Genomic DNA, 19,398 nt, shown 5'->3' with positions numbered 1-19,398 from the left:
AGACCCATTGAGGCTTTGAAAATTTCACCTTACCCATTACAAACCCTGACTACTAACCAACCAACTTTTTAACTACTACTTTATAACCAGTTCAGAAATGTATTTTAGCATATATATATGTGTGTCTTTTCTTTTTTTCTGCCTTCATTTTGTGTACACTAATAGTACAAGTCAGTAAATCAGTAAATCAATACATAATTAAAAGTATGGAAGGGAATAAAAAGCCATTATATGTGCCAAGAACTAGGACAGCAGTATACGATGAAGTCTGTTGTTCTAGAGAATACGCTCTGCCTGTAATTTTTGTGTAGCACCTTCCTCAATGGTTAGCTGTTGTCCAAGAAAGATGGTTTAAGAACACTACCTAAAACTCAGTAAATTTGTGGTTTGAATTGCACCCCTTACCAACTTATTAACTGGCTTTGAACAAACCAATCTTTCTCTTTCCCACACTTCAGTCTCCCATTCAAATACATATGAAGTTCACTAAACATTCGAGGGAGTTATACAAAACTGAACATTCAAAAAACAAAACATCACTCACACTTGAAAATTAAGCCTTACCTGAAAAGGGACTTTTACCAATTATTAAGACATTTGGCAAAGGCATCATAATCAACTGTTGCAATGTCTCCTATAGAAAGAAATATAAATATTTACAATATCTACATGAACATTAATCATGCCTTCCACATATGATTGACAACTTTGATGGGCTTAAACATGAAATACTCAATCTGATTTAAATACAAATCATAAAGTTTTAAAATATATTCTCTTACATGGTTATAACAACAATAGAAGCTTCTGTATATACTCATTTATAAGTCTAGAAATTTTAGTCAAAACCTTTACCTCAAAAATCTGGGTTGAGTCATCAACTTTTTGTTAAGAGTTAACATACCTTACTTATTATTATTTTTTTAAACTATCCCTTCTCTAGTAGTGGTCTGGGGGGTGATCCCTCAAGTTCTTCAAATCCAGGCTACTTACATATTCAAAAGCCCTTTTAAGATAATCAAAACAAATCTCGTTTATCTCTTACTGTGTGCTGTGAAAATCTCGTTGATGCATTAAACCAGCATAGGTGATGGTGGCAAGAAGAAAATATCATAGATATATAGGCCATGAAAGTAGTAGGTTGCCTGGAGCCAGATTTTGTCTGCCTTACCTCACCACCACTGTATGAACTTGAAAAAACAGAATCAATAGCATAGTGACAAAGAGGATTCTGGTCTTTATCTTCTCCAGTATTCTAGCTGTCACTGTGAATCAAAACTATATAGAAATCCAACTACATGAACATTTATCTGAAATAGTTTCGTAACAATTAAGATAGTTTTACCTCTGAAAAGGAAATATAGGAGTTCTGGAGGGGAAAAAAAAGCTTTTTCCTGTTCTGGTGGTGATCAATCAAACAATATGTGAATATACCTCATGCTAAAAGTTCAAAATTCTTAGAAAGCAAACACTGTTGTTAGCATGAGCCACACTGAAGTAGAAAAGCTCTCTCGTCATATATCTCGCACTCAACGTGTACCACTATTCAAATATACAAACTAAGCATAGTCCATCAGATGTCAAGAGAAGAACCTATTTTATCTTTTGCACATTCCTCTCTGTGCTCAGGACCACAGCTGCAGCAGATTCATAGATTGCTTTTCTGCCTAAAAAAGTTTAGAATGGAAACAATCTAAGATTCCATCTTTGAGAAGTTTTAACTGATGACGATCCTCAACCACTAACTGCCTCTTTTAATAGTGAAGAGCTGAGACAAGTCAGTTGTTTTAAACTTAGAAAGGAAAGTCAGAATGGCCTTCCAGCAGCAGGCTAAATCCTTTTTATTCAGGCAGGCTTTTAAAGATGAAAGTGTTTAAGATCAATTCAGGGGGTGCTGTGGTTTTAACTTCTAATTCGTTTTAATAGTTTTAAACTGGGATTTTTTAAATCCTGTTTATATTTCATACTGTTTTAATGTTTGTATATTTTAAATGGTTATGCTAATGCTTTTATGTTAAGCATTATGTTGAGTCCCTTTCAGGGGAAATAAAGCAGGGTATAAATAATAATAATAATAATAATAATAATAATAATGTATTATTCTAACACTGATTTAAGACTATGAGGATTTAGGTATACAGACAAAGGCATGCAGAAAAGACTGTAGTATATATAATGGGACAATGAAATCTAGAGATATTTCACAGATTGCCAGTAATGAGGATATAAACCGTTGTTCAGGACTGAAAATATCTGTTTTAGGAAACAGCTACAATCAAAAATATTTTGTGAAGAGTTTTGTGAAAGTTCCTCTATTCAATCTTTGCTAGACACGGATGGCAGTAATCATGGCAAATCCCCAGTCTAGACAGCACCTAATTCTTTAAAGTTGATGTGCATTCCCGCAAACATCTGGATACCTATCATAGCAGATGCTAACCCCTACACAGATCTGGCAGCATACGACCTTTTTCTGGCAGCATGTTCAATACAAATGTTTAATTATATATATATATATATATATATATATATATATATATATATATATATATATATATATGTTCCATATGATTAAAAGAGGTTTTCTTTTCCAGTTGCTGTTCAACGTCTATAAATATTGACAATATGATACAGAAATTAAAAGTCTATTTTTCAAAGTGAGATACACTTTTATATGTAAAACAAAAAACAAAAATAAAACAATAAAATGCTTCATTTATTTTTTTTATAATTAGGATCACAGTGTTTGGCATTTTCAGAAGTTCATTTTGAGGTCCAATCTATGTAATACTACTACTAACTGAATTCAAGTTATAAACTTACCACTACAATTAGAAAAATGTGAACTGATTGAGCCATTATTCACTACAGTGATGTGAGTAGAACTCCAATGTCTTTATGGACACAATGGAGCTTACCTCTCTATAATGATTATAAATTTACAGGGTAAAAAGGCTTCCAAAGATTAAGGCAAGCATTTCCTTTTTTACAAGCTCTAAAATAATGCTTCATAAGGTCAACCACAGGTTACAATATTAGGGATTAGAAGCGCAGCTGATGATTTGCAACCTATATAAACATCTGTGAGATTTGATAGAGCAGCAGAACAAGAGGGATAGCTTATTTCCTTTTAACATTGTTCAGTCATTTAGGAGGTGTGGACAATTACTGTAATTTTCCCAAAGCATCTTGCCTGGAGAAATGTACTCTGTCTCCACATTTTAGTAACTGAACAAAAAGGTTGATGCTGCATAGGTCCTTTGGCAGGACTAGATGGCTATTTATGACATGCACAAAATGTTAGGTAGAAGAGGATACTGAAAAGTATTTCAGCCCATTCTTCAACTTACAAAGACTCCCAGAGCAGTTTACAAAAATCAATAAAAGAGACAGCAAGCCTGAAGGTGGAGGCTATATCATAATAAGAAGAGAAAAAAGAGGTAGGGGCACACTTGGGAAATAGTCCTTGGATACATGCTGTTAATTCCCCTAGATCAAAATACATCAATCAGAAATGAGTTCAGCAGAGACAGATATAGAGCTGACAGTATGTGGGTCAGCCTTCTTGGCACTATGAGGAGGGAGAGCAAGGTACTTATATTCTATTACAGTAGAGTCTCACTTATCCAAGCTAAACGGGCCGGCAGAGGCTTGGATAAGTGAATATCTTGGATAATAAGGAGGGATTAAGGAAAAGCCTATTAAACATCAAATTAGGTTATGATTTTACAAATTAAGCACCAAAACTTCATGTTATACAACAAATTTGACGGAAAAAGTAGTTCAGTACACAGTAATGTTATGTTGTAATTACTGTATTTACGAATTTAGCACCAAAATATCATGATATATTGAAAACATTGACTACAAAAATGGCTTGGATTATCCAGAGGCTTGGATAAGCGAGGCTTGGATAAGTGAGACTCTACTGTATATAGGTCTTATATGAACAAATATACAGGGAAGGAAGGAACATTCAGCTCCAGGCAGCTGTGCACAAGTTATTTCTACTGCTGTGTGACAGAGGCAAATACCGAATTAACACTACAGTAAGCACCTCCCACATGCATGACCCAAGTAATCTGGGAACCTGGCCATTTCATACACAAGTTTTCAATATGAATATGCAAAAAGGATACATATAAGTATAATTTATGAGCCCCTAAAGTCAGTTTGTCGCTCAGACAGGGAAAGGTAGCATTTCCTTATATCACCAGTAAGCAACTGGGCATGAAGGAAGCAACTTCAGAGTGGTGATGTAAAATAGGTGTTAGGTTAAGTTGTGGGACTGCTCCCATACAAGCAGATGGCATCACAAGTTCTCGACAACAACATCTGATAGATATATACCCTATCTTATGATATTTAGGTAGAAATGAGAAAATCACTTACCTGATAGTATGATTTAATTTGTCTCACCAAAATAGACAAATTTTGAATTCGAAGGGATGCATCATTGTTTACTTTCTTATTTACTCTTTGACTGGCTGCTTTAGGGTTGCTGAAAAATAAATAAAAGTTAATTAAACGGCTATATTTTAGTCAAAATTAACAGATTAACCAGGATATGGAACTGAAATCTGTGCTTCGTGATAAGCCATAAGCTTATCATGAAGCACAAACCCTGGAATTTCACATTCACAAGGTGTACTACATTATGGTTAAGCCTGTCTGTCAAATGTTATGCATAACAGTGTGGATGTGTCAGCTGTCTTGAATATTGTATTTTATAATGAGCAGCAGGATATGAGACTAAGCAGATATTGATATTTAATTTATACCCCATCTTTCTGCTTACACTGTAAACAAGATACTGGAGATAAACATATATATACTGAATAAATTTCAACTAACTGCATTTATGGAACATGCAAAACACAATTCACAGTCTGAGATCTTGTTTGAACGCTAGTAGAATGTAAACCTCCACCAGCATATTATGCTGGGCTTCTACTGTATTAACTGTACGGTACAGCTTGATATAAATGAGAAACCACAGTTCCCTTTTCCCTGCTGCACAACTTTCTTATGAGTCTCTCATCCAATGATTGCCTAAAGTTGCACATGGGGGAGGAGGGTCACTGTGCAAGGAAGTACTGGATACTGTCTTCCTCAACAAAAAAGGACATATGGAATGCTAGTGTAACAGCAGTTACCACAGTGTAACTCAACAATCAGATTCAGGATGAAACTAGATAATTCGTAAAATGTAAGAACACTTGGGTCTATTAAAGATGCTCTGCTTCCATCACTAAAATCTACTTCATATCTGTATTTTCTAGTTTGAGTATTAATAATGGGAAACCTTGAAACAAATATATACTACAGTAGAGTCTCACTTATCCAACACTCGCTTATCCAACGTTCTGGATTATCCAACACATTTTTGTAGTCAATGTTTTCAATACATCGTGATATTTTGGTGCTAAATTCGTAAATACAGGAATTACAACATAACATTACTGCGTATTGAACTGCTTTTTCTGTCAAATTTGTTATAAAACATGATCTTTTGGTGCTTAATTTGTAAAATCATAACTTAATTTGATGTTTAATGGGCTTTTCCTTAATCTCTCCTTATTATCCAACATATTCGCTTATCCAACATTCTGCCAGCCTGTTTACGTTGGATAAGCGAGACTCTACTGTATTTCTATTCAGAGTTGTGAAAAAAGGAAACTATACAATACTAGCTGTGCCCGGCCACGCGTTGCTGTGGCAAAATATGGTGGTATGGGAAATAAAGTATTGAGGAACTGGTGGTAGTTAAGGTCAAGGGTAAACGTTTTCCCCTGACATTAAGTCCAGTCATGTCTGACTCAGAGTGTTGGTGCTCATCTCCATTTCTAAGCCGAAGAGCCAGCGTTGTCCATAGACTCCTCCAAGGTCATGTGGGATGACTGCATAGAGCGGCGTTACCTTCCCGCCAGAGCAGTACCTATTGATGCACTCACATTTGCATGTTTTTGAACTTCTGGGTTGGCAGAAGCTGGGGCTAACAGTGGGGGCTCTCTCCGCTCCCCCAATTCAAACCTGCAGCCTTTCGGTCCAGAAGTTCAGCAGCTCAGCGCTTTAACACGCTGTGCCATCAGGGGATATTATTTCCTAAAGGTTGTGAATATACAATATTTCTGATTGGTTTTTTTTGTTTGTTGGAGGCAAGTATGAATGCTGCAATTAGGAAAAATGATTAGGATGTAATGGCCTTGCAGCTTTAAAGCCTGGCTGCTTCCTCCCTGAGTGAATTTTTTGTTCGGAGGTGTTAGCTGGCCCTGATTCTTTCCTGTCTGGAATTCCCTTGTTTTCAGAGTGGTGTTGTTTGCGATATTTTATGTGCGTCTACTGTCTGTGGCCCTGAGAAAACAGAGGATTTGCCAGACTTTGATGATGGGAATACTTTGTTGGGAGGTGTTAGCTGGCCCTGATTGTTTCCTGTGTGGAATTCCCCTGTTTATTTACTGTCCTGGTTTTAGAGATTATATTGTTCTGCATTATTCTATCCCAGTAATTATTTCATATTAAAGTAGAATCTCACTTATCCAACATTCACTTATATAATGTTCTGGATTATCAACGCAGTCTGCCTTTTCACAATCAATGTTTTTGTAGTCAGTGTTTTAAAGTCATTGTGATATTGTAGTGGTAAATTTGTAAATACAGTACAGTAGAGTCTCACTTATCCAACATAAACAGGCTGGCAGAATATTGGATAAGCGAATATGTTGGATATAAGGAGGCATTAAGGATAAGCCTATTAAACATCAAATTAGGTTATGATTTTACAAATGAAGCACCAAAATATCATCTTAGACAACAAATTTGGCAGAAAAAGTAGTTCAATACACAGTAATGCTATGTAGTAATTACTGTATTTATGAATTTAGCACCAAAATATCACAATATATTGAAAACATTGACTACAAAAATGCATTGGATAATCCAGAACATTGGATAAGCGAGTGTTGGATAAGTGAGACTCTACTGTAATTACTACATAGCATTACTGCGCATGGAACTACTTTTTCTGTCAAATTTGTTGTATAACATGATGTTTTGGTGCTTAATTTGTAAAACGATTACCTAATTTGATGTTTAATCGGCTTTTCCTGAATCCCTTCTTATTATCCAACATATTCACTTATCCTGCCGGCCTGTTTATGTTGGATAAGTGAGACTCTACTGTATATTGATAATCTTCTACTATCTGCTTAGAACTGGATTATCTGAGGCCCCTTCTTCACAGCTGGATAAAATGCACACTGAAGTGGATTATATGGCAGTGTGGAGTCAAGATAATCCAGTGCAAAGCAGATAATGTAAGATTATAAATGGGTTATAGAGCTGTGTAGAAGGGCCTTGAGTCTACACTGCCATATAATCCAGTTAAAATCAGATAATCTGTGGAAGAAGCCTAAGTGAAGCCTAAATCAGCCTGTCCCCGAACTGAAGCCTGGCTGTCCCTTGGCTGGTTGCTAGGCAACCAAGTGGGCAGAGATTAGCCCTCTAAACTGGCAGCAATTGGATAAAAAAAATTATTGCTCTCCCTCTAATTAGGACTTTATTTTTCTTTTCTTTTTGTTGTATCAACCTGGAGGCATGGATGATGGGTTGTGTTGTCAAATTTCGAGGTTGCGGGGCCTGTACTTTTGTTGTTTTGTCCACTGCCCTGATGCCATCACTCTTTTATATATATAGATAGGATGACTTATTTCCGTTACAGTAGATTTTAGTTTGCAGCACACTATGGAATGTGAGAGGTAATTTGAGTTTACATGGAGAGAAGGAAATGTGAACCAAAGAAGGACCATTCAAGATTTGGAATTATATGTGAATTAAATCAACACCACACATTATGGTGGGAAATGGTGAATAAAAATTACTTTAAGACAAACAACTTTGATATTTAAAGCGTATACTGTAGGTCACACTTTGGATCTAGTTTTCTGTTCTGACCAGGATGACAGTGATCTGGGTGTTCTGTATAGTTCTCTTGGCCTGGACTGATCACCACTTTGGTGGTTTAGACTCACGACTTGCAGCCTCTGCAAGGATGAGGGGCCAATTTAGATAGTCTGCCCGAGGAGGCTTATGTATTCAGAAGGATTCCTAATGGCTCTGGGGGAGTTTCCTATTGCCTTGGCAGGTGATCCTGTTGAAGAACTAACTGATCACTTGAATAGGAAAATGCGCAGAGCAGTGGACACTATCTTCCTTAGGCATCCACTTCCATGAAATGGAGCCAAGCAAATCTCCTTGTTTGCTAGAGTTGGTAGTGATGAACAAGTGGGACGGAGACTAGAGTGACAATTGGTGGAAAACTCAGAGCAATTCCAAACAAACACAAACGAGAATAATAATAATAATAATAATAATAATAATAATAATAATAATAATGTGTTGTCGAAGGCTTTCATGGCCGGGATCACAGGGTTGTTGTATGTCTTTCGGGCTGTGTGGCCATGTTCCAGAAGCATTCTCTCCTGACGTTTCGCCCACATCTATGGCAGGCATCCTCAGAGGTTGTGAGGTATGGAGAAAACTAAGCAAAGAGGTTAATATATATCTGTGGAAAGTCTAGGGTGAGAGAGGTCAGTGTGAATGTGTAGTTAATCACTTAAATTAGCATTGAAAAGCTTATCTGCTGTCTTCTTCCTGCCTCTGGGGCATCCTTTGTTTAGAGTCGTTAACTGCCCTTGGTTGATTCATGTCTGGAAACCCTCTGTTTTCAGAGTATTGCTTTTTATTTACTGTTCTGATTTTTGAGTTTTGTAATACTGGTAGCCAGATTTTGTTCATTTTCATGGTTTCTTCCTTTCTGTTGAAGTTGTCCACATGCTTGTGGATTTCAATGGCTTCTCTGTGTAGTCTGACATGATAGTTGTTAGAATGGTCCAGCATTTTTGTGTTCTCAAATAGTATTCTGTGTCCAGGCTGGTTCATCAAATGCTCTGCTATGGCTGATTTCTCTGGTTGAATTAGTCTGCAGTGCCTTTCATGTTCTTTGACTCTTGTTTGGGCGCTGCGTTTGGTGGTCCCTATGTAGACTTGTCCACAGCTGCATGGTATCCGGTAGACTCCTGCAGAAGAGAGAGGATCCCTCTTGTCCTTCGCTGACCGTAGCATTTGTTGGATTTTCTTCGTGGGTTTGTAGATAGTTTGTAGGTTGTGCTTCTTCATCAGCTTCCCTATGCGGTCAGTAGTTCCCTTGATGTATGGTAAGTACACCTTTCCTCTGGGTGGATCTTTGTCTTGACTCTCATGGCTTGTTCTTGGCCTTGCAGCTCTTCTGATGTCTGTGGTGGAGTATCCATTGGCCTGTAGAGCCCAGTTTAGGTGGTTGAGTTCACCTTGGAGGAGGTGAGGTTCGCAGATTCTTTGTGCACGGTCTGTCAGGGCTTTGATTGTGCTCCTTTTTTGACTTGGGTGATGGTTGGAGTTTTTATGAAGGTATCTATCTGTGTGTGTAGGTTTTCTGTAAACTGTGTGGCCCAATTGTTGATTGGGTTTGCGGATGACCAGAACATCTAGAAATGGCAGTTTTCCTTCCTTTTCTTTTTCCATGGTGAATTGGATGTTTGGGTGGATGCTGTTAAGATGGTCCAGGAACTTGCTGAGTTCTTCCTCTCCATGGCTCCAAATCGTGAAGGTGTCATCTACGTATCTGAACCAAACAGTTGGCTTTTTTGGTGCTGTTTCTAGGGCCTGTTTTTCAAAGTATTCCATATAGAAATTTGCTACTACTGGGCTGAGAGGGCTCCCCATGGCCACTCCATCCTTCTGTTCATAGAATCCAGTGTCCCACTGAAAGTAGCTAGTGGTGAGGCAATGGTGAAACAGCGCTGTGATGTCTTCTGGGAAGTTTTGTTTGATTAGTGTGAGGGTGTCAGCTACTGGGACTTTGGTAAAAAGGGACACCACATCAAAGCTGATCAGGATGTCCTTGGTGCTTAGATTGAGGTTGCTGATCTTTTCTATAAAGTGTGTAGAGTCCTTGATATAATGTGCAGTGAGCCCAATGTGGGTTTGTAGCTGTGTAGCCAGAAATTTTGCCAGGTTGTAAGTCGGCGATCCAATGGCACTTACAATGGGTCTGAGTGGGATGGCGTCCTTGTGGATTTTGGGGAGTCCGTAGAGCCTGGGTGGGAGGGCTTCTGATTTGCACAGCTGTTGGCGTATGTCAAAGTTAATGGAGGAGTTCTTGATTAGAGTGTTCGTTTTTCTGGTGATTTTGTTGGTGGGGTCTTGTTTCAGTTTCTTGTAAATTGTGGGATCTAGAAGTTGTCTGATTTTTTCTTTGTATTGTTTTGTTTCCATGATTACTGTGGCATTCCCCTTGTCAGCTGGAAGAATGATGATTTCAGGATCTGAGTTGAGATCTTTGATGGCCTGTCTTTCTTTTCTCGTTATGTTGCTGGGGGGGAGTTTTGCATTTCTCAGGATCCTTGCTGTTTCAATTCTTACCTCCTCTGCTTCTTCCTCAGGGAGCTGGTAAATTGCTGATTCAACATTGGCAATGATGTTTTCTACTGGGATCCTGGTGGTGGTAACTGCAAAATTTCCTCCTTTTTCTAGAATGGATACTTGGTCTTCAGTGAGTTGTCTGTCTGTCAGGTTGATGATGGTCCGTGATTTATCCAGTTCTGGCTTTGGCTGTTGCTTACGGCATTTGTCAAATTTTTGTTTTTGTCTCTTGGTGTGGAGAACCATGTCTTTCTCCATTTTCTTGTAGGTAAGGCTGTCTATTTTATCCCAGTCCTGGGTATTCATCTTTTGGCTGATGTTGATGTGGAGGTGCAGCAGTTCTTTGTCTGTGTTTGCGAGTTCTTTACGGATGGTGTGGATTCTCTCTCTCAAGAGGTTGCGTTCCAGGCGGTTGTAAATGCGATGAGCCTGTGGTGTTTTGAAGGTCCTTTTGGCTGCAAGAAATTGTGGGATGGTATCTGTGTCTCTGCAGCGTAGAAGGAAGGTCAGGGAGCACAGCAGATGTGCTTTCCTGGTCCTTAGTTTTTCCAATCTCCGTGTGTCTTGGAACAATTTCTCCCCGTAGAGATGTTCAATGTGTTGTCGAAGGCTTTCATGGCCGGGATCACAGGGTTGTTGTATGTCTTTCGGGCTGTGTGGCCATGTTCCAGAAGCATTCTCTCCTGACGTTTCGCCCACATCTATGGCAGGCATCCTCAGAGGTTGTGAGGTATGGAGAAAACTAAGCAAAGAGGTTAATATATATCTGTGGAAAGTCTAGGGTGAGAGAGGTCAGTGTGAATGTGTAGTTAATCACTTAAATTAGCATTGAAAAGCTTATCTGCTGTCTTCTTCCTGCCTCTGGGGCATCCTTTGTTTAGAGTCGTTAACTGCCCTTGGTTGATTCATGTCTGGAAACCCTCTGTTTTCAGAGTATTGCTTTTTATTTACTGTTCTGATTTTTGAGTTTTGTAATACTGGTAGCCAGATTTTGTTCATTTTCATGGTTTCTTCCTTTCTGTTGAAGTTGTCCACATGCTTGTGGATTTCAATGGCTTCTCTGTGTAGTCTGACATGATAGTTGTTAGAATGGTCCAGCATTTTTGTGTTCTCAAATAGTATTCTGTGTCCAGGCTGGTTCATCAAATGCTCTGCTATGGCTGATTTCTCTGGTTGAATTAGTCTGCAGTGCCTTTCATGTTCTTTGACTCTTGTTTGGGCGCTGCGTTTGGTGGTCCCTATGTAGACTTGTCCACAGCTGCATGGTATCCGGTAGACTCCTGCAGAAGAGAGAGGATCCCTCTTGTCCTTCGCTGACCGTAGCATTTGTTGGATTTTCTTCGTGGGTTTGTAGATAGTTTGTAGGTTGTGCTTCTTCATCAGCTTCCCTATGCGGTCAGTAGTTCCCTTGATGTATGGTAAGTACACCTTTCCTCTGGGTGGATCTTTGTCTTGACTCTCATGGCTTGTTCTTGGCCTTGCAGCTCTTCTGATGTCTGTGGTGGAGTATCCATTGGCCTGTAGAGCCCAGTTTAGGTGGTTGAGTTCACCTTGGAGGAGGTGAGGTTCGCAGATTCTTTGTGCACGGTCTGTCAGGGCTTTGATTGTGCTCCTTTTTTGACTTGGGTGATGGTTGGAGTTTTTATGAAGGTATCTATCTGTGTGTGTAGGTTTTAGATGTTCTGGTCATCCGCAAACCCAATCAACAATTGGGCCACACAGTTTACAGAAAACCTACACACACAGATAGATACCTTCATAAAAACTCCAACCATCACCCAAGTCAAAAAAGGAGCACAATCAAAGCCCTGACAGACCGTGCACAAAGAATCTGCGAACCTCACCTCCTCCAAGGTGAACTCAACCACCTAAACTGGGCTCTACAGGCCAATGGATACTCCACCACAGACATCAGAAGAGCTGCAAGGCCAAGAACAAGCCATGAGAGTCAAGACAAAGATCCACCCAGAGGAAAGGTGTACTTACCATACATCAAGGGAACTACTGACCGCATAGGGAAGCTGATGAAGAAGCACAACCTACAAACTATCTACAAACCCACGAAGAAAATCCAACAAATGCTACGGTCAGCGAAGGACAAGAGGGATCCTCTCTCTTCTGCAGGAGTCTACCGGATACCATGCAGCTGTGGACAAGTCTACATAGGGACCACCAAACGCAGCGCCCAAACAAGAGTCAAAGAACATGAAAGGCACTGCAGACTAATTCAACCAGAGAAATCAGCCATAGCAGAGCATTTGATGAACCAGCCTGGACACAGAATACTATTTGAGAACACAAAAATGCTGGACCATTCTAACAACTATCATGTCAGACTACACAGAGAAGCCATTGAAATCCACAAGCATGTGGACAACTTCAACAGAAAGGAAGAAACCATGAAAATGAACAAAATCTGGCTACCAGTATTACAAAACTCAAAAATCAGAACAGTAAATAAAAAGCAATACTCTGAAAACAGAGGGTTTCCAGACATGAATCAACCAAGGGCAGTTAACGACTCTAAACAAAGGATGCCCCAGAGGCAGGAAGAAGACAGCAGATAAGCTTTTCAATGCTAATTTAAGTGATTAACTACACATTCACACTGACCTCTCTCACCCTAGACTTTCCACAGATATATATTAACCTCTTTGCTTAGTTTTCTCCATACCTCACAACCTCTGAGGATGCCTGCCATAGATGTGGGCGAAACGTCAGGAGAGAATGCTTCTGGAACATGGCCACACAGCCCGAAAGACATACAACAACCCTATAATAATAATGCTTATTTGTAGCCCACCCTATCTCCCCAGGGGGTCTCAGGATGGCTCCCAACATAATAAAGGCAAACATTCAATGCCTGCATAAAACAAGAAAGATATAAAAGCCCACAATACATTACAATACATTATACAGTGAATTAAAACAAACAAATCAAACAATTATCCTTAAATAAACATCATTTAGACCATTCAAAGTCAGCTAAAGTAGCGTGGCAATCCATTTCCTTTGGAAACTCATTGCAAGTCCAATGATGTGGGGCAAAGGTCGCAACATAGAAATTGTACATCTTTGCTGCCATTGTGCCTGCACCATACTGTCCAGAAGAGATGTCTTGAGTGGTCAAAACTCCTTTACATTCCTTAACTGGCTGGGACTTCTGGGAATTGTAGGGCAATACACCTGGGGGACCCACAGGTTGAGAACCACTGCTCTAAAGCCTTGTACTCTCGCACTATCGCTCCCTCTAGTGCTCCCTCTTATCTCAAAATGCTGTTCTTATGTCGAAGCAATAGCCGGGCCAAGTGACAGCTCTTAACCCAAAATGTTCTTACGTTGGGATGCTCTTAAGTAGAGGTTCCACTGCAATCTCTCATAATGGTTTGGATAAGAGAAAGCAAATTGAAACTTAATCCAGACAAAACAGAGGCACTCCTGGGCAGTCAGAAGGCAGATCAGGAACTGGTGCATCAACTGCACATATTCCTTAAGATATCAAATCTGACCATGGCAACATATACCTTGATTACATCCTGTCTGAACTACTGTAACCTACTCTGTTGTAGTAGAGCCTATAAGTAATGTTGCAAGCAGTAGTATGAGTACCAGAAGGGGGGAAAGGGCTACTCGCGAGCAGGAGTCAGATGAAGAACAGCAAAGGAAAAGGATCTGGGATATACTTATGGCACCTACTGATGAAGACTCATTCGAAGGGTTTTCTAGTGGTGGGGAGTCAATGAGCAAGGAAGGATATGTGGTGGATGGGAATAGAGGCACAAAGAGGGTTACTCAGGAGCTGGAATCAGATGAATGGGAGAGGAAGAAGATCCGGGATATACTTACTGCTCCCACAGATGATGATACGTTTATGGGTTTCTCTGGGAATGATGGGTCTGGGAGTCATGAGGATCGGGAGGACACAGTGGATTGGACTAAGGTACAAGAGGTAAGGGATGTATGTGCAGAGCCAACCTCTAGTGACACGTTTGTGGGATTTTCGGGACATGAGGATTGGCAAATGGGAGATACATTGGAATCATGGGGAAGTCTAAGTCTTGACAAGAGATGGAGGAACTGGAGGGATGGAAACAGGGGTTCACGTGTGAAGACAAGGACAGCTGTAAGAGATGATGATGAGGTGGAGGCCAGCTCATCATCGGATGATGATGTGTAAGATAAAAGTAGGCTCTGAAATGGGGAACCTTTGCAGAAGGCAAAGTGTCTGTTACGTAATTGTATCGTGTGTATTTGTCGCTGACTGTTCTCGTGTTGTTTTGGGGTCCGGCTTCTGCAGCCTGGAGTTCGTGTTACCTGTGGATCTTCGACTTGGATTGACTTCTCGTGAGTGTGGCTTTCTCCCTTCCTGGATTGCGGACTGACTTGATGACTCTGTTTGACAGATTTGGAAACTACGTTTCTTTGGGCTTCTTCGGCGATGACTCTTGGACTTCAGCTGGTTATGGCAACTCCTCCTTGCAGTTAACTCTTTGGGTGCAGCGCTGTTCGTTGGAACTCTTTGTGTACAGCGCTGCTTGTTTGCTGGTTACTTTGACTGCTTTTTAATCTGGTTTTTCCTCCTGTTTAACCCGGATTATTTTCCGTTTGCTTTTTGGAGCCCAGCTTGGGTAAATTCTTTGAGTTTTGGAGAGAGACACTGAAGCTAAGTGTCTCTGAGCTTTTATTTGTTTTTGCAATAAACCTTTTGTTGTACTAAATAGTGTGTGTGGCTCTTTAAGGCCTCTGTGTCTCAACATACTCTACATAGAGCTGCCTCTGGAAAGTGTTCCGAAACTTGAGGACAAGGGATACTCAACTTGTACAAATGATTAAATAACATCCCTGAGAATTCACTGACACAAGATGTGCTGGTGATCACTAATTTAGACTGTTTTAAAACAAAGCTAGATAAATCCATTAAGAACAAGGTATTGATGACTTTAAGTTATAATAGCTATATGCTACCGCAACAACCCTCTGAATTGTAGCTGCTAGAAAACACATGGGGAAAAACTGCCAGCTTCACATCCTGTTTTTGGGAATTCCAGAAATATCGGATTTGTTTCAGTGGGAAACAGAATGCCTTTCACGTAATTCAGTGGAGACAGTATGTTTTTTATTCTTTGTCAATAGTTAAATGTCTAAGTGACAGAAAAGAAATTGATATCCAAGTATGATCTGTAAAAGCATACCTGCATTTGGTGAAGATTTTCAAAGTGGGAATGACATTTCAAGATATTTATTACCATACAAGTGTCATAGCTGTATATAAACATTAGAAATCAATAAAAATTGCAGAGTGAGAGTCATGTAAATGGAGAGGCTTCTACCATCAGTTATTTATTAATTACTGCATAAATCTTTTGTTTTTCTATGAGCAGCTACTATCAGACTGAAGAAGCACCACTCCTGGAGATTCTCCTGGCAGTGGCTGAGGAAGAGTTTTATGTTCATTTCAGAAGCCGAGACAGACAGACAGAGAAGAAAGCTCTTCCCATGACTGGCGGGATATAGAAAGCTTTTCTGATACATCTTGGATTTTTGTCCCAGGGAGACAGCATGCCTCTCAAATGAGCCTGTCAGGCCCAGAAACCACTGTTTCCTCTCATGCCACATGTCTCCTCTGGGGATTGGCATGGGCCATCTCACATGCTGAATATTTCAAGTACAGTACACCTTCACATTCATGAGGACTGACATTGTTGTTCTTGTTACTTTATTCATCATCACTGATATGGGAGAGAGTTTCAAGATGATTCTGCAGATCCAAATTCACAAAATGATCCCTGGTCCTCCTAGTTTTATGTGTCATATTTTTCCAAATGTCCACTTCCTTTTTTTTTTCTTTTTCTTTGAAAATTGACGTCCTACTTGAAGACATCCCCTGCATATTCCTCATGCAGGACAACCTGCTTCTCTATGTCCAGGAAAACCTAATGCTTCCTAATATGTTAAAGAATAGACATACCAGCCACAAGATGCTGGACTTCATCTTTCAACAGGGTCACAAGCTTAGACCTGCTGCAGGTGTAGCTACCTACATCTTCTGACAAGAATACAAAAATACTAGAGCTGTTGCACTGTTATACTCATTTACACAGAAGTAGGTCCAACAAAACTCAGCAGAACATAGTTCTGAGTAAAGATGAAGAAGATTGAACTTCGCTTTTAATTTAATAAGTTTAATTCTCGTAATCACACAGAGATCATACTGCAAATCCATCCAAGCTTGTGACCCTGTTGAAAGAGGAAGTCCAGCATCTTACCCATCTCCATCTCTATGTTACTTCGTTGCACTAGCCCTGGCTCAGCCTCTCATAGTGTCTAGGCCCTCCCTGGAATCTTGTCCATTGGTAGTTGAACTTCACCCAATGGCTTAGCATTGAACTGGTTTTTAATTCTGTATGAGTATGTTGTGTCATAGTAATTATGTCGATGTTTCATTATGGTTGTGTTGTATGTTTTTGTGTTGGTAATGGAATGTTTTACCTATGTTGGAAACCGCCCTGAGTCCCTTTGGGGAGATAGAGCGGTATACAAATAAAGTATTATTATTACAATAGTGTCTCACTTATCCAACATAAACGGGCCAGCAGAACGTTGGATAAGCAAAAATGTTGGATAATAAGGAGGGATTAAGGAAAAGCCTATTAAATGTCAAATTTCACAAATTAAGCACCAAAACATCATGTTTTACAACGAATCGACAGAAAAAGCAGTTCAATACACAGTAACATTATGTAGTCATTACTGAATTTATGAATTTAGCACCAGAATATCGCAATGTATTGAAAACATTGACTACAAAAACATTGGCTACTAACAAATTGATTATAAATAAACATAGAATTGCATAAAATGAACTTACAGTAACAACACTGTCAAAAGTTAAATCTGTAAAAAGTTTATTTATTTATTTATTTACATCACTTTTACCCCGCCTTTCTCTCCGAGGAGACTCAAAGCGGCTTAAGTTCAGTCCTGGCTGCCTAGAGACAAAAGCTGTGTATCCGAACGGGAGGCACATTGCGTTGGATAATCCAGACCGTTGGATAAGTGAATGTTGGATAAGTGAGACTCTACTATATTGTAAGTACAGTGGTCTTAATCAAATAGAAGAGTTCTTAGTTCAACTCCAAAAAGAACAGCTGTGTAGTTATGTTATGTGCCTTCAAATTGTTTTCAACTTACAGTGACCTTAAGGTGAACCTGTCATGGGGTTCTATGAGGCTAAGAGTATGTGACTTTCCCAAGAAAGTCACATACTCTTTTTTAAAGAAACTTTGAACATTGAAATCAGGGGAATTTAGGCTAAACATGCCTAGCTCTTTAAGCCACTCCTCATATGATTTGTTCTCCAGACCCTTGATCATTTTAATCGTCCTCCTCTGGACACATTTCAGCTTGTCAATATCCCCCTTAAACTGTGGTGCCCAGAATTGGACACAGTATTCCAGGTGTGGTCTGACCAAGGCAGAATAGAGGGGTACCATGACTTCCCTGGATCTAGACCCTATACTCCTATTCATGTAGGCCAAAATGCCATTGGCTTTTTAAGCCGCCACATTACATTGTTGGCTCATGTTTAAGTTGTTGTCCACAAGGACTACAAGATCTTTTTTACATGTACTGCTGTTGAGCCAGGCATCCCCCATTCTGTATCTTTGCATTTCATTTTTTTCTGCCTAAGTGGAGTATCTTGTATTTGTCCCTGCTGAAATTTTAGCCAATTAATACAAATATGGCACACAGGAAGAGAAAACTGTCGTTCTGCTATCTGATGGATAGTCTGAGAAATTGTACTCTTTAACATCTTCGATAGAATACTTAAACACAAAGTATTAATTTTAAAAATCTCATGACTGAATCTTATTCGATTAAGTTATTTGTGGGCCGCAACAGTGAAAATATTTGCATACAGATGAGTTTACATCTGAAGTAGGAATCAAGTGAACTTAAAAAAAAGAGGGGAAAGAATTACTATTGCTAGACACTTCCAAGAACACTAATTCATCTTAAAAACCAAAGTAACTCCTCAATACTAAAAAAGTGTTTCCAAAATGGATGCTTTTAAAAGATTTTAGTACTAAGGTTGGGGACTTTTTTGTGCATTATACGGAAATACTGAAAAATAAATCATCATGAAAAAGAAATAAATTTCCAGCAGTAGCCATGCCAAACATATATTCTAAGACAACAAAACCTATATATATAACCTATGTATAGCTCCATTTGTAAACTAGAAAAGAAAAATCTTTCACTGGCAAATAGCCTAGTAAAATAGGGCAAATTTGTCTGGAAGTCAATAGGCAGCCCAGCAGTAAAAGACAGCCTTAAGCAATTTTACATTTAAGAGCAACCTACATATGACAAGTTACATTAATTTCAACTGCGGAAAAAACAGACAAGAGCGCCCATACTAGTTCAAAATGCATAGGAAATGGAGGAGAGTCTGTTGTTTCTCAAAAGCTATCAGGCCTATATGGTGTAGAATCAGCCACCATATAATCATGGATTAAGTATCTTTTTCATTCAACAAAATCTATCACAAATAATTATGAAGCCATTAAGCTATCAGATTTCTAAATCTAAACAGACTGCAAACCAGTTGTATGTCTTCTCCTGCCATCTGTTCATTGAAGGTGCTTAATTACAAACTCTACTACTTTTCTGTATGAAATATAAAATATATATTTTACCCCTTTAAAAATACAATCTCTAAAATACAACCTCTACAAACATTTACAGTAGAGTCTCACTTATCCAACACTCGCTTATCCAACATTCTGGATTATTCAACGCATTTTTGTAGTCAATGTTTTCAATATATTGTAATATTTTGGTGCTAAATTCGTAAATACAGTAACTACTATATAGCATTACTGCGTATTGAGCTACTTTTTCTGTCAAATTTGTTGTATAACATGATGTTTTGGT

The 19,398-nt window shown here is 39.1% G+C and overlaps 2 protein-coding genes across 14 annotated transcripts in view; both read right to left on the bottom strand.

Annotated features, from left to right (window-relative positions):
- ccdc88a (coiled-coil domain containing 88A) overlaps positions 1-19,398 on the bottom strand; it is a 147,071-nt gene that overhangs the window by 96,801 nt on the left and 30,872 nt on the right. For all 13 annotated transcript variants that reach the window (XM_062968817.1, XM_016990719.2, XM_062968819.1 and 10 more), the window contains exons 3-4: positions 4,393-4,501; positions 565-634 (exon numbers count right to left, since the gene is read on the bottom strand). In XM_062968817.1, the coding sequence (XP_062824887.1) occupies positions 565-634; positions 4,393-4,501 (179 nt within the window). The remainder of the gene's footprint in view (positions 1-564; positions 635-4,392; positions 4,502-19,398) is intronic.
- LOC134295673 (uncharacterized) lies at positions 7,702-12,134 on the bottom strand. Its single transcript, XM_062968829.1, has one exon. It carries the CDS (start codon positions 11,173-11,175, stop codon positions 8,635-8,637), a length of 2,541 nt encoding a protein of 846 aa, XP_062824899.1. The 5' UTR covers positions 11,176-12,134; the 3' UTR covers positions 7,702-8,634.

This window comes from Anolis carolinensis, chromosome 1 (assembly GCF_035594765.1).
Source record: "Anolis carolinensis isolate JA03-04 chromosome 1, rAnoCar3.1.pri, whole genome shotgun sequence".
Lineage (NCBI taxonomy): Eukaryota > Metazoa > Chordata > Lepidosauria > Squamata > Dactyloidae > Anolis > Anolis carolinensis.
Note: the sequence above shows the minus strand (reverse complement) of the source record. Positions and strands in the feature narration are given on the sequence as shown.

Bases quoted from the DNA above. Each gene is read 5' to 3' on its own strand.
- LOC134295673 (XM_062968829.1), bottom strand. From the start codon at position 11,175: ATGCCTGCCATAGATGTGGGCGAAACGTCAGGAGAGAATGCTTCTGGA.